Below are 16,230 nucleotides of genomic sequence, written 5' to 3'. Positions count from 1 at the left end.
TGCTCGGCAATTTCCAGAGATCTTAACTTTGTGGGAATGGGGACTGGAGTGACTGAACGCTTTGGCGCTTAACCAAAATGCGTTGCACGGATGGCTCCGCAAATTAACTGGCAATGGGAAGGCTGGAAATAATGGATCCTGTGGACATACACGAACTTAAAGGCAAAGTTCCTACCCAAATTTAAATAAAAGCAGGAGCTGTAAGGGGAAACTTGAGCTGATCTCTTGAGTCATCAAAACAGCTTAATTGAGTTCTTAAAATGATTAAAGATTACTTGTACAAAGAAAACATCTCCCAACACTTTCCAGCAAAATCTCCACTTGTGTTTTATAAACAGTTTGTTGTGTTAAATAATGAATTTAGCTATAGATGCTAAATTTGGCCTATGTATTACACCAAAGCATGAGATGCAATAAACCAAAACAAACTGTGCACATTGTTACACCCGTGTTATTAAACGCAACCTATGGGTTTGCTACAAGTTTCCAAGTGTTCCCATGCTTGCCTCTGGCTGTTTGAAAAAGTACTTATGTTTGCACTTAATTTGTTTAAGTTTGCATTTTTAAAAAAATAAGGAAAATGAAGATGCGTGCTGCTTGCCAAATGCTCTCTGCTCACAAACCTCCCTGAGAGTCAACATGCTCATCTTCTTCTCACTCTCTCCTATCTCCTGTCCCCAGACCAGCTGGATGACAAGGGGAGAGAGGGAGAACTAGTGAAGTTTCCATTGAGAGAGACAGAAAGAGAGAGACAGAGAGAGAGAGAGAGAGAGAGAGAGAGAGAGAGAGAGAGAGAGAGATAGGGGAAATGGTAAGCGAAGGAACTTCTTGCAGACAGGAAGTGGGGGGGTTGCCGCTTGCCTCAGCGACAGTATTTTCCACATCCGCCGCTGACTACAAACAAAAAACGACAGAAAAAAATGGCCTTGCCCTCTGTAAACGCATGGACGTTTTATTGGCCTCTTGATTATCATGCCTACAAAATGTGCATCACGTTCCTCAGCACATGCGTGCAGACATGCTCTTGTGCAAAATTTGCATTAGGCAAGTGACTCCTATAGATTCTACAGCTGGAAAATTATTACACGCAGTATTAAAACAATTGTTGTTGCAAACCATACGCATAGATGATGTGGAAATTTGATATTTTTGTCTCGATCAGGAGGCCCAAGGTTATATAAGGCAACCAGATATCACTCATTTGCATGCAGGGAGTACAGAAAGAAGGGTGGAGAGTGATTTTTAAAAAAGCCTTGGGGGCAAAGGGTGACTCTGGGTTATAAATGTGTAATGTGAAGAAGCAGGGGAAACACTGATGCATGCTGATGTTTTCAACGGAGAGGCACTGAGGAAATAACAAGCCTGATATCGCTCACCACAAGGTCCCCTGCAGATACAAACACTCTAGCTGTCTGAGTCTGCAAACTTTAGAGGCACACACAGAGACTCACAAACACCACAATCACACTAACAAAATTAAACTGCTCAGAGTGTGATGCAGGCAAAACAACATGCTTGGAGAGAGCATGATAAATATCTTAGCAACCGAGGCTGGCCAGTGGAACAACAGCTTTGCAAAACTGACAGTGAGACAAAGGCGAGAAAAAGGGACACCTAAAAGAAAAAAGAAAGGCTTGATACTGTTCAGCTGGGTTGTAACTGAATGCTGCAGTCATAAGGAGACTTATTTCCAAATTGAGGTCAGTATGGAACATTAAAAAGCATATCTGACTCTAGATCTAGGCTTCACTGTGAAACACCTCAAAATGTTTTCTTTTCTTTTTTTTTTTTGGGGGGGGGGGGGGGGGGGTTCTCAGTTTGCTTATGAAAACATGGTTTGTATGCAAGTATCAAATCTACAAGTACTCCTTCATGAGGTGTGCTCTACATCCCTTTTCTAATCATGTGTCAGAACCAGCAGGGGTTCCCCAGTGTGCTGGTATCCAAAGCTGACGATAACGCTCTGAGCCCAAATGTCAGCATCGGTAAGAGGAGTCTGACCTCTCCTCCACTGCCTAGAGCAAATCAAGTCTGCACATGCATGCTCCTTCACTCTCACAAAAAGCTCCAAATAAAGAATTGACCGGTGTTTCCCCTCTCAGACTTAACCAGGCAGGCATTCTGCAGCACACACCAAACTTACAGTCTCTGCCAAACACACACACTGTACAGCTGTGAGAGGGAAACTCGGTTTGACGTCACAGGGTTGCTAGGAAACTTACCGCCGTGGTAGTGAAGATTTTCCACTGCAGTACAAACACTGTGTGTGTGTGTGTGTGTGTGTGTGTGTGTGTGTGTGTGTGTGTGTGTGTGTGTGCGTGCCAATCAAATTGAGTTACAGTTGTGGACACAGAAATGAATTTTCTTTCAGTGCATTCCAACACATAAAAACAAAAGTTTAGGGTTTTTGTTTTTTGGTATTGGGAGTGAGTTTCGATTCAAGGTTGGATTAACCAGGCATGGGAAAAATTTATGTTTGGGTCAGAGTGTGACAGCACTTTAAAGCATCAAGTAAAAGTTAGTTTAAGGTAGGCTTGTGAAGAAGAAAAAAAGAGTGCACAGTGTTGCATGAAAAGTATGTACAGCTAGTATCAGCCAGAAGAATTTGCAGTGTGTAGTGTGTACAGAGGGTGTGTCGATTAAAGCATCAGTGCATGTACATGTGTGTGTGTAGCTGTATCTGTGTGTGTGTTTAACAGTTTACAGATACAGCAGCATGGGTGTAGTCTTCATTCAAAAAGACATGTTTGTTTGCATATTGATCTGTTTAATTGCTACACCTTTTCAGCAAATGAGGACTGTGGTAAAAAACATGATGCAGTCAGAGCTTTACAGAGAGTAAATACGCACCATGAGTGACAACACACTGTCTGCATCATTTAAAGTGTGACTTTCATAAGTCCTGCCCCACTTCCGTTCCGCTGTAGCTTCTGCTCCACTTAACTTTAGTGTCTTACATCAGGCTTTACAGAAGCTGAGGCTGGAGTGTTCTCTACAGCTTTAACAAAACTCAAGCTCCTATTTTATTAAAAAATGGGGAGAAAAAAAATGAAAACATTTGTGTGTGTCAAAGGTAATTTTGCAAATTTAAATAGAGCTGTGAAAAACAAAAGACGCCCAAACTTTAAAACTTCACAGTAACAGTAAACACGGCAACATGCTGCATAGTTTATCTGCCATCTTACTCTTAGAATAACCGGCAATTTAAAGCTGTGGACTGGTAAAAGTTTTTAGGCCTGCCACTAACAATGAAGCTGCTTTCCATGTAAGAAAAGAAAAACAAAAGAGTGAAATTACACTCCAAACAGCCAAACAGTATTTTTTAAATTTTTGTTGTGATATCAAAGATGGCCGAAAATCTTAACTTTTAGGCGCAGGAACATTCAAAATGTTTAATGATTAATAAACAATGGAAATATTTAACTTTTACCCTGACCAAAATAGCAGGGTTTTACTTTTCTGTAGCTGTTGTAATATCAAGTTCATATTTTCATTAAATCGATCATTAGGATCATTTGAACTGGCGTCTAAATCGATGCCATGATTCTTACTGATGCACACAATTTCAGTTTAACACTATTTAACCAAACTAGTTAGTTTTCACTTACATGCAAGTCTATCAAGATCTGTTTAGGTTTAAACTACTCTCATGTGGATTTTTAAAGAGAAGCAAACGACTGACTGTCACCCGAAGTAAGTCACTGGTGGCTTAATTTTTTATTCCACAGAGCTCAACTGAAATCTTACAGAAAGAAAAAAGGTGCTGATGCCAATCTATGGCAGGTGTCCTTTTGTGAGAAGTTAAGTAAAGCTATGGCAACGCTGGCAGCGCCTGCAGTGTGTGTCTTCTAACCTTGGAAAGATGCCCACCAGTGAAAAGATCAGCCAAACAGTGTCTATATATGGCTCTGTTCAGATTCCAACCCCTACCAGTTAAGCGTGAACTGACTTCATATAATCCAAAAGCTAACAGCAGAAGCACGTATTAATGAAAACAAAGGTGAATTCAGTGGTGAAGAATACAAATGCAGCTACATTTGAATACAGAGCATAAACTTTATCTGGGGTTAATCTATTCAAGGGGAGCACATTTGTGTCACACACAAACTTTCATTTTTAAAAAGCATGCATGAAATTTTATCATTTAAAAAAATCTCTTTTTGTAGATCTAGCAGTGCTGGTGCTACATTTAACTCTGAATCTATGAATTTCCTATTAGGGTTTCAAATCCTTTATTAATAATATCCCCAAACAATATCCGTGCAGTGTCGTTTCCTTTGGAAAATGCCACACAATGTGTATCCCTGCGCCAAGCTGCCATTAGAAGAAGGCTAAAAACGATTTTCCCTGTAAAGCCAGCTGAAAACAACATGGCTAATATGCAGTACACTTTGTACAACTTTTCCTGTCGTGCCCTTTTTTTCTGCTCTGTCTCTCTGCCAGTTTTACTGTCGAGCTCACTTTGTTTTTCGTTCTTTCTTATTCTCACAGTATCACTCCTCTTCTCTCTCTCCCTCTCCTCTCTCCTACATACCTCCCACACAAGCGAGCATGCTTTATGTGTTTCTGCACGTTTGCCTCTTGCACAGACTCACCAGGTTTCCTTAAAACTGTACGGATCAGGAACTGTGACAAAAACATGAATAACCCACACGTTTGACATATCTGCGCCATGAAGAGCTTCTGTCGCTTTCTCTGCCTGGATAAAACCAAAAACAATGACCGGAAATATGCAAAGAGCAATACAAACAATATTCAAATCCACAAGCCAAGATCACTTAAACAAATCGTTTGTAATGCGAGTCGGCTGGTGAGAGCTAGGATATTGGTTTCGGGTGGGGTCATTCGTTAAATATGCAAGAAAAAAAGAACGCATTTGCAAGTGAAAAATCTTTGGTCAATCTACCATCTCATTGATTTCATCCGGTAATATGGCTATACACTGAATATTTCAGTAGTTTTTCTGTTGCTGTTTTTAATATAAGCACTTCTTTCTGAAAGCCAGAAACCGATTTTTTAGCACTTATTAAGTGCTAAACAAGAGCCAGCTCTGGGACTGGCACACTGTGTAAGAAACATTAAAAGCAGTTATACAATCCTTCGTTAAGTCGTGTTTCAAAGCAGAAGTGAGATGGCCTTGTGAACCTTTGCTGGCTACAAATAAAAACACATCCGCCCACCCACCTACACACACTACATACCCAATCAGGCCTCAGCCTCCTCTCTGAACTGCATCCAAGTGCAGGAAAAGCCTAAGTGTGTGTGACTAGCAACTTCTCCAGCTTTCCCTCATTTTGATCCCCCCCCCCCCCCCCCCCCCCCCACACACACACACACACACAGACACAGGTTGGGGCACAGAGGTAGCTTTGTTATCGTGAATAATGAGCCATACAATGAGAGGCTTCTGGTTTAAGGTCGCACTCACGGGCCCCTTTGCTTTCATATAGGCATATTTTAATTGCACTGCAACACCCAAGTTATAAAGTTGCCTTTGGGCGAAGCCAAATGCACAGTCAGCAATGATGATGTTTTCTTCTTTTGATGACTAACGCTGATCCAATGTGCCATTTTTTCTGTTACTGTATTGTGAATGTAGTGATTGCATCATTCGGTGGGAGCCGATTATGATCGGTGTACGCAGTGATTGTTTACTACAGGCTTGTAAAAAGATTTGGGGAAAAAGCACACTGATAAGCATCATTTTTCAGGACAGTTGCCATTAGAGAGTCTCGCAGAAACAAACTCCTTCCAGGAAAAGATAAGCTACAACATCACATCAGCAGGTTTAGTGTTTCGTAACCTGTTGGACTTCCATTAAAAAAGAAGGAAAAGGAAACTACATGGTGGAGGAGATGCTCACATGCTAATATTAAAAAAGTAGTATGCTTACAGTGTTTCCATTCATACAAAGGACTGTATTTATTTTACTAAAGTCTCAAATCTGAAAAAATTTCACAACAACCAGCTTGATGCTTGATCTGAAAAAACAAACAAACCCCAAAACAAAACAACAAAAACAACAAAAAAAGCAGACCAATAGATACACCCAGCATTACCACAGTGCTACTCCTGGCATGGCTTAAAAATATTTTGAGATTATCTTTGTTGATACAGTCTCATTATTTTATTAGTGACAGTCATTTATCAAAAATGTTACAAAACTTTAGCTTTTCCATTATTTTCAAAATTTTTTAATGAAATGTTCATATTATTCACACAACTTAAAATTCAGTGCTTAACGTGATTTAAAAAAATCTCTGCTCCCCTGCAAGAAGCCAAAAAGGGACAAAATAGTTATTTCTTTTATTTATAGTTATTTACCTAATTAGTTTGAACTTGTCAGCAAACTACGAGTCTTTGTTCTCATTCTGCAATCCTTAATGACTGTGCCAGTTTCTTTCATAGTTTCTCGTCTATTACAGTGTGTGTGTTTCATGTGTGTGTGAGGGGGCAAGCAGAAACAGGGTGAAGAGAAGAAAGCAACAATGGAGCTAATCAGAAATTGTCGACTCTGACCACAATAATTATTGCTGAACAAGTTTTAATTAGCCTAAAGCCAAAGCGGCGCCAACCCCAAACATCTGTAAGTCTGATGGGAATGAAGCTGACCACACATGACGCTTAACAGCAGCTTAATTTCAAAAGCTCAAAAGTTCAAAGACAATCTGTTAAAAGAAAGGTGTGCAGAGTTAGCGCCATTGCAAACCATTTACTCTCAACAAAAGTAAGAAACCGAGGGCGGGGGGATACTACATTTTTCCTACATTTTCTCAACAAAGTTTGGCATGCTACAACTACACCACCAGTTTGTCAGTCAACAGTTCATAATCCTACATCCTACAGTATCCTTTCCTCCTCATCAGTAAGTTTTGCATTTTTTGTCATCGTCACTTACTGATACAGCTATATATAGTTGTTGAGAAAAGTGCAAACTTTCCAGCTTAGCTCATCCAACGGGAATGGTTGTGAGACCCTGACATGAAAGAATGCTGTGGTTATGAGCTAGTTAAGATCATACTCCACTGTGAGGTCAACAACACAACTTCCATAAAACTTACAACACCATCTTACAACATGCCAGGCAAGTCTTTTGGTTTCCTTTTGTGCATACAGCTTCTGTATGCAGCGCTACATGAATGGACAATCTCTGTGGTCAGACCTTCAGTTCACAGATCACACTTCAATTGTAGCGCTCAAGATGTTTGTTCCATTATGATGCATTAGCTAGGAAACTCAAGCTCTTTGAAGCATGCTTCAAATGACCAAAACCAGCGAGCCTCTGAATGGTTGGAAAGTCATTAAAATGATGGCGCCACTTGTATTAATTGTGATATGGCTGTAAGTATGTTGGTTCTTTGAGAGGAAGAACATTATTATCTGTTCCCTAGCTTTCAAGAAGAACCCATCCCTGACATTTCCTGTGTGCATTTCATGCGACAATCTTATTAGAAGTTTCCAATTAAATCAGGTCCACTGAATAGCCAGCAGGCTGTAGATACAGTGACAAACAAGCTCAAATCTCAGATTTTGAATCCACTTACTGCTTTCTGCTGAGAACTGAGGAATGCAGGGTTGAGAAGCTGTTCTCCTTTCTCCGTATCACTGGAAATATCCTCCTCCGACTCCTCCCACGAAGAGGAGAAACCGGCTGAGGAGGCAGAGGACGATGACAGCTTCCTGAGAGAACGAGTGGAGTTTGGCACGGGGCTAGAACTGGGGCTAGGCGAGCAGCTTCGCCCCTGGTCTGAGCAGGAGCCTTCAGAAGTTTGAGGCTGGTTTTCCAAACCGTGGTCAGTTACTATGACGGCAGGGATGGAAGAGTGGTTTGAGGTGTGCTCGGTCATGTCGAGCAAACAAGGGGTGCTCTCGCTGCTTTGTGCCTGGGACATTTCAGGATTAACCTCCAACGTGTGTCCTTCTGGCTGGAGCAGCATTTTAGTACACAACAGGTCCTCTTTCTGATCCATCAGATCTCTTTCATCTCCGAACAGTTGCTTGCTCTCTGTTTCCATGTCCCTCAGTACTTCTCCCTCTTTTTTCTCTGTGTCTGTCATTCGATCTTTATCAAATGTCTCAAGAAAACCTTTATCAAACAGTCCATCTAAACAGGGAGTTTGCTTTAATGTTTCTGAAAGGCAGTCATTTTGTTTAATCAGTGTCTTGTTGTCTGTATTTGATTTAGTGCTGCTGCTGTCCCTCTCACCATCACTCTTTCCTTCTTCGCTTCTTTCTCCTTCCTTTGTTTCTTCATCCCTTTCTCTCCCATTTTGGACAACAGAGGGGGCTTTAATTTCTTGTGGGTGAGTCATTAGGTGATCCAGAGCTGTGTTTCCTTTGCCAGGATCAGAAGGAGTTTGTTGAGTCACTCGTCTGGGAGACCGAGGGCTGCGCTGGAGCTCACTATTAAGTACCTGGGCACGGATCCCGGAAATGTGGGCCTCAAAAATGCCAACTTTTCCCCTCACCTGCACAGAGAGAACATTGAAACTACGGTTTGATTGTCTTGGTCTTACTGCAGAGAATTATGCTTTGATGCATATTTGTGTTTTCAATATTTGGTTTAAATAGTTTAGGATTTCACAGGTGTAGCAGAGCTTTGGAAAATGTCAGAAAAATAAACAGAGAAGAAGTAATTGAAAAAATATCATAACAAAAAACACCAATATTAAGAAAACACAGCAGGAATGGCCCACGGCGCTCAAATTTTCCATCGCCTGGCATTAAACAGAGTACTTGAAAAATGGGCCACTGGCACGCTACAACTTCAGTGTGTGACTGTCTGCAGTTTCACAGTCAGTTCTAAAGTATGTTGGCATTCCCCTCAGTAAGAATAAGGAGAAAGAGGGTGAGGGAGCATAAATGTCAGGATGAATTTAAACCAACAAAAGTACTTTTGTTAAATTTGTATTGAAATCAAACTGAAAGAAATCTAATTCTGGTCCCTCTTTTGTTTAATCAGTGCACAGCAACCTCTAAAGAAGCCAAGTTGCGTAAACTCACAAGCTTCAACATATTATAGAGTGCCTATTTTCTTTAATAGTTTATGCATGATGAAAACCATTAAAAGTCTTAAATGGAAGTGGATTATATTACATAAAAGCTGTATTTGTTTTAGTAAATCCCACTAAGTTTTGCAACTTCTGTTTTCAGGAAGACCTGATGAAAAATCCTGTAACTGTTTTATTGAATGACATGCAGACAGCTTTTCTATATACATAAAAACACAAGAAAGAAACAGCTGAAAATGCATGTGGCCTACCTTTTACTTTTCACCCTCATCACCTACAGCTGTGTAAGAGTAGCTATGGTGGCATTGACGTGACTGCCCCAGCAAATCAAATTAAACCAGGAAATCCTTCTATTTTTTATTTAATTGCTTTGTTGCATAACTGCATTTTTTGGATGCAGACAGAAATGGTGGTAGATGTAGCAAGTATTTCTAAAAAGCTGATAAAACATGCTGAGAATGAGGATGGACATAATTGAAAAGCACAGGTCTGATCACCTCAACGTTCTGCAGCTCTCTGTGAATCTGCAGCAGCTGCGCTTGGCGTCTCCTCTCTTCTCGCTTCTCTCCTCCTCCCGTCTCTCGTCCCCTCTCCTCGTGGCCGTCTTCGTCCCCTCTATCTTCACCGCCAGGCGAGCTCAGGCGTCGGACTCGCTGGCCCACATTGACTCCTAGGAGCTCCGGGCTTCGCGGCGAGGGGGAGCGAGCGCGAGGTGTGGGGCTAGGCGAGCGCAAGGGTGAAGAAGGGAAGATAAAGGTTTGACCCAAGCCACGAGGGCTTGTCTAAAAGGAAAAAATACAAAATAAAACAACATGGGATTTACTAACAGGAAATGTAAAACAATATGAGCTGTACAATATATAAAATATAAATAATCTAAGCAGTTTCTATTTCGCATTCCCATACTGAACTACAACAAGTGGAAATTGTAGCATCAAGGTAAAACCTAGTGTAGTTTCAGTGAGCTAATTAAATTAATCTCAGTTGCATACCACTATTATCTATCTTACTGAAATAAGCTTTCAAGGTGTTTTACTGTTGCTCTAGTGCTTTTGTCTAGACAATAATCTACTAGAAAAAGCTGGAAAATACATGAACAGTCTCTTCAGATTTTGGTGGATGTGATGAACAGGCTACCTGTGGACTCGTTGGGCTGTAGAGACCTCCTCCCAGTAACTGGCAGTAGGTGCTCCGATCTGGAACTGGCAGCACAGGTCGGGCAGCTGGTGTGATTCGGGCTCGAGAGCTGGCACTAGAGGAGCCTGGCTGGGTGTGAAACTGATTACCACTGTGGAGATGTGATGTGGAGAGACGATAAGAGAGAGTTTATTTTTAGGTTAATGTGCTTCAATAGGTTGTAATTATATTAGTGACTAAATAGGACACATCAGTGAAACCTAGACTTGAAATAAAGAGGACATTCACTGACAGCATGCCCATTAAGTATGTGTCCCTTAAAGTTATTAATTGCTCTCTAATGGAGTACAAACAAAAAAAGAAATCCTGTTGGTCTGGTTTAACGGCTACATCAGCAGCTAAATATGTTTAAAGTATACAATTCCCATGCGAAAACGTTCTGGGAAATCTGTGTATTCTCTCAACTGTTAAAAGCAAATGAGACTTTTGAGAAATCCCATACCTGTTCATGACTCCGTTTAGGTTCAGGGCAGAGGCTGCCATCCCCGCGGCCAAGCCAGGGGCTTTGAGTGCTGGGTACACATCTGACAAGCTCCCCTGTAGCTACAGGGAGGTCTGGAGATCAGCTTTCAGTGGTTCCTCTGCATATAATCACAGAAAAATCTGTACCCAGCGCTAAAAAAAAGTCAAGAGAAGTTTGTTTTAGTATGTCAAAGCCCTGTTATGACTAAATATCAAAATAACAAACAGTCTTTAACATAATCCTTTGTACATAAAAGTCCCTTTCAAACACTGGGCCTCCGATTTTCCATTAGTAACTGTGTGATGGACAAAAAGCATAAAACAGAGAGAAAGTGAAGCAGATAAATGAAGGATAAATGCTGCAAGATAAAACATTTCAGTCACTGGATAAAATTTGCAGTTTTGGCTGTCAATGTTACAAAAATGCAGAGATTTTTATGGTGCTCATTTCAAAATTTGAAAAGCCAATTTATTCCAGAGTTCACAGCTCATCCATCAGGGCACTGATCTTTTTTACACCAGGTTTTCGTGCTACCGTATACAACTTTGTTATAAAAGGACCAGTGCCACAACTGCCAAAATTCCTCCCAATCAATCTCTCACTATTGTTTTGCTCTTCTCGGTGCTGCAGCACTTACACTTATTTGAGAAATGAGCTGCAGTCTAAACATGACATGACATTCCTTCAGGGGAGAGGCCTGCAGAAAAATTGCTGAACTGAGGAGACATATAAACCAGCCAATGTGGGAGAGTGAGAAATTATAGTTAAAATGATGGTGTCAGTGTTACAATCCAAAACACTTGTGCATAGTCCCCTTATTACCTGACAGTAATTAATTAAAGGTGTTCCAGAGTTCAGTTCCTCTTCTTTTTAAAATGATTTATAAAGAATCATATTATTTTAAACTAACTGTTAGAAACATGTTATTGTAAATAAATCAATATTCTACTGCTGATTCTTCTCAGCCTATTTAAATCCCATTATCATGATGTGACACACAGAAATGTGCTGTCACCGATTAGTACTTCTCTTTTTGCAGTGGTATTGGTTTTTGGTCCTGCACTCTGATTGGCCAAATTCAAAAAATAATAAAAACATTACAATATTGCAGAAACTGTGTATCTTCTGGTTTATTTTGATTTATTTTTTGCATAAAAAATAAATGTTAGATTTGTATACAAATTCTTTATTTTATTTCTAATGTAAAAATCATCTTACAAAGCCAACTAAGTATACTGACTTAGCATATATTAACTCACAGTTAACCTTGAACTCAAGAACAGAATAGGCTTTCTATTATATAATCTATTGTTTCAGTCACATACACCTCAATGCATGCAGTTAAGCTGCATAACAGCTTGTAGTTCCATGTCCCGCAGTGGAAAAAAAGCCATGCAAATACTGTGCAACAGAAGTGTTTGATTTGGAGTGGTCAACTGCGCAGCGCTTTCAAACACGTCTAATTTCTCAGTGGCTCCTACTTTGTTTCAATTTTATTCAACATCATACTTTAAATTTCAAATGCTCAGCTTCAAGCGAGACTGATAAATGAGTGTAGATATTAAGTGTTTTTCCTTCTGCAGCTGAGCAAGATATTTTAGCAACAGTGAAATGGAATGTGGTCAGCCCAGGTAACATAGCTTAAAAGAGACAGAAACACACTGTATATTTTTCACACCAAACAACTAGTTTGCAGGTAAGAACACCCAGCTGAAGCCTGTATCTCTAACAATCTAGAGCTTTTCAAATCTTTTCAGTCAAGTTGGCTTCTCCCAAGCATAACAGGATTCTTGTTCTCGCCACCTTGCCAAAAACTGCCTTGGCATGAGTTTTGATTCCTGGTAAGTTAGACAGCAGTTTATGAACCAGGGGGTAAAGATGGGATTTCCTCGTTGGGTTGTGACGCAGTTAGATAGAGGCAGAAAACAATCTGAATGTCTCGCCTCTCGAGTACTTCACAAAAACCACCACTCCTACTTTTTCACACTGTTTAATCACTTGTCTGTGCTTTAGTCTTAGTGGAAGCAACACAAAGGCCCACAGGGGATGAGGGAAGTCTGAGAGGGAGACACGGAGACAGTGCAGGATTGATAAAAGAAGGAAGAGAAAGGGGGGAAAGAGAGGTCCTCACAGGCTATTTTGGTTGTCTTTTCTGAACCTCTCATGCAGAAGTAGGGGATTTACTTTCCATGAAACAGCTCGGAGTGAGTAATGAAAAGGCACTGGGCACCAGAAACTATTTTCACACTTGCAGATGTGTAGCTGAAACCCAAAAATCTATCTCCATCTCAGGACAACTCAAAATGTTTTGAATATTTAGCTTCGTGGGGTTTGTTGCCCCACTCGGACCATTTAAATTTAGACTGTTACTAAAAGAGAAATTAAAAAGTCTTAAACAACTGACTGACCGCTTCATAAAGTGGATCAAGGTGCTTCAAATGAGATGAGTCAGATCATATATAAAGCAAAATGCATCCATTGTGCCACAATGGCCTAAAAAAAGGGGCAGGGCATTTCCTGAAAGACAACATTCAACAGAAGAGAAATGAATTTGACAGCTACACTACAACATACTTTATTTCTTTAAACAAACCCTGTTGTCAATACACTCGCATTACCACACTTAAACCACTTCAGAGTGTTGTCAGTGCTTTAGCACAGCCTAATATCTCACACACACACACTGAGTGGGACTGCGCGAGCATTCAAACTGTCCGCTTGCCTACACAAGTGGGCAATAAACCTACATGCAATACACTAATAAAAAGGCAGCTGAAGGGAAAAAAAGTGTGGAACATGATGATGATGACGATGAACACTCCTTGGAATTTACAAGCAGATATTATCAGGATGGGTTTAACAAAGGTAAAAAGATGATATATTACAGTGACATCTGTTTCTTTGTGAGCTTTGCAGTGTTTACCCTTTTAAAACCTCTCTTTGGGTATTAGGATATTCTGGGCAATGTTACACTTCTACAGTTTATAGTAACTTTGAATGTTTATGTGACTGGTTTAAAAGGATTAAGCAGTACATAAGCAGCTTCTCTTTACAATACATCAACAGATAGATGGGTTTTCTAAATAAAACTGCACATATAACGATAGATGAGAGTGTCCATATCACACACTCCTAGCAGATGGAACACGCAGAGCTCAGTATCTCATTTTCAAAGGGCTTGAGTCAGAAAAATTATAAATAAACTGAGCTCCAGTGATCAGCAATTGTTCTAAAAACGAGGTATTTCTTAAAATTTAACTTTTGCTACCAGCTTCTCCAGTATGCTGATTTGCTATTTTACTGTTACACATTAAAGATAAGGGAATATGTGGGATTTTGGACTCTTGGGTGGGACAAAACAATCATTTATTTACACCAAGCAAATATTCAAGGGAAGGCAGACAGATTAATCAGTAATGAAATAAACTGTATAATCTAATGCTATTATTTATCTCGTAATATCTACTATTATACAAGCTATTGGGTTATATAGCCGCTCAAATTATGGATCTGCGTACAAATTGATAAAATTATTTATATAAGGGAATTTATTTATTTTTTAATCTGTCTGCTCTAGATTTATTTTAGAAGCAAAAGTTAATGACATTTAAAGGGTGGCCTATGTAAGGCACAGAAATGTGTATATAAAGACTTTAGAATTTTGTCTATTTAAAAAATGACTTTAACCACTTTTAAAGTCAGTGGCTGTATTTCAGTTTTCCATGAATGGTTACCTCTTGCAGTCATTGAAGGCTAGTCCAAAGCGATTAGATAAGGTATTTGCAATGATTCAGCTTTGATAATTGGGTCCATTTCTGGATTCAGCTCCCACAAAATGTTCTAAAACTCCAGGTTTGAAAACTCAACTTTAGCCTGCACGACGCTGCATAAAACACAAAATAAGGGCAAAGAAAGAAGAAAGCTTCCCCACGTTGGCTTGGCCTCTCAGCCCACCAAAGAGGATGCTACCTCTCCGTACCGAGGTGCTGGTATTAAACTGTAATAAAGCTACATCCAGTCACGGTGCTGCTGTGATGGAGGTCATGCCGGTGTTATCTTACCTCAGCCCCGTCCTCTCCAAAGCTGCTGCGGGACGCTTTAATCAGTCTGTGATATTACGGTCATCTCCAGCAGCAATATCTCGATGATGAGTCTTCGCTGTCTCTGAGTGTGACAATCGCAACAGCAAACGCACAAAGGCAGCACCAGTCTCTACTCCTGTCTCGTGCGGTTTGACTTTTTTTCCATGAACCAACTTCGACGCAAACGCCTTTTCACCAAAAAAAACAAATTAAAAAAACCCTCTTCAACAGAAGAAAAAAACTTTAAATGTCCTTTTCTTCTGTGAGCATCTGGTTGTTGGTGAAGAAGACTAAAGCATTTCAGAGTCGGTCCAGTTGAATTCCCGTCACGGCTTTGCTCTCAGGATAAGCACTTTCTGGTGAGGTTTCTGTTGTCATGTGTTGCTCGCTGCTCGTAGTAAAGCGCTGTTTGTCTGAGTGCTTGAAGCCGGAAGCAACCACGGAGTATCGCTCTCTCTCTCCCCTCTCTCTCTCCCTCTCCCTCACTCTCTCTCTCTCTCTCTCTCTCTCTCTCGGTTCACTGCAGGGCTAAAAACTGAAAAGCCGAACGCGAGCCGTGTTCTCTCGCTTTGTGGACGCACGTGCACTCCTGCGGGGAAACCCTCGTATAAATACTCACAAGCGCGCGTGCTGAAAGTTAATTAAAAGTAGCAGTAGCGGTGGATTTGAGTTAAAAGTGAGATACTGCTGACACCGCGGCTGTCGTCGTTATCTTGTAGGTTCTTCCATCTAATTCAAATTAGCTTTATTTGGCTTGACAGTGATTAAGGATATGCATGACTGCGCAAGCAAAGCAGGTAGCCTGCAGTATTTAGGAATCCAGTGTTTTGTGGTTATTACAGCAGGAAATATTGTTAGTGAAATGTGTAGGCTAGCTAAAATTAGCTGCAGTTCACAGACAGAATTACCCTGATCAGAGTGTAGTATTATTATAATATGGCCTTTAGTGTTACTACCCGTTTTTTACGAAACTATGGTAATGATACTTTATTAGAGCTGGGCACTTTATTAGGTTGTAAACCCTTAGAATTGCCTTCAGAACTGCCTTATTTCTTCATAGCAAAGATGCAACAGTGTTCTGAAAACATTCTTCAGAGATTTTGATCCATATTGACATGGTAACATGACACAGTGCCTGCTCCCATTCCACCACATCCCAAAGGTCCTCTACTGGACTGAGGTGGAAGCACTGTGAAAGTACAATATGAGTTTAGTGACAGTAGGCATCAGAAACTGGTTACACTGTGGTCATAAAGCAACAATACTCAGGCACACTAATACACCACCAGCAGCACACTGAAGCGGTGATACAACTCAGGATGGATCCACGCTTTAATGTTGTTTATGCCAAATTCTGACCCAACTATCTGATTGTTGCTGCGGATTTCAAGACTCATCGAACAGGAGAGGCACCCGGTGTGGTCTTCTGCTGCTGTTGTCCATCTGTTTCAAGGTTCAAAATGTTGTGTGTTCAGAA

At 40.5% G+C, this 16,230-nt stretch overlaps 1 protein-coding gene across 1 annotated transcript in view; it reads right to left on the bottom strand.

The window, feature by feature from the left end:
* itpkb (inositol-trisphosphate 3-kinase B) overlaps window positions 1-15,193 on the bottom strand; it is a 29,966-nt gene extending 14,773 nt beyond the window's left edge. Inside the window, exons 1-5 of the mRNA XM_026194834.1 lie at window positions 14,733-15,193; window positions 10,651-10,823; window positions 10,149-10,299; window positions 9,509-9,793; window positions 7,545-8,468 (exon numbers count right to left, since the gene is read on the bottom strand). Of these exons, the coding sequence (XP_026050619.1) occupies window positions 7,545-8,468; window positions 9,509-9,793; window positions 10,149-10,299; window positions 10,651-10,691 (1,401 nt within the window). The 5' untranslated portion in view covers window positions 10,692-10,823; window positions 14,733-15,193. The remainder of the gene's footprint in view (window positions 1-7,544; window positions 8,469-9,508; window positions 9,794-10,148; window positions 10,300-10,650; window positions 10,824-14,732) is intronic.
* Window positions 15,194-16,230: the final 1,037 nt, after the last annotated feature.

This window comes from Astatotilapia calliptera, chromosome 15, assembly GCF_900246225.1.
Source record: "Astatotilapia calliptera chromosome 15, fAstCal1.2, whole genome shotgun sequence".
Taxonomy (NCBI): Eukaryota; Metazoa; Chordata; class Actinopteri; order Cichliformes; family Cichlidae; genus Astatotilapia; species Astatotilapia calliptera.
The sequence above is the reverse complement of the archived record's forward strand: the minus strand, read 5'-3'. Positions and strand labels throughout refer to the sequence as shown.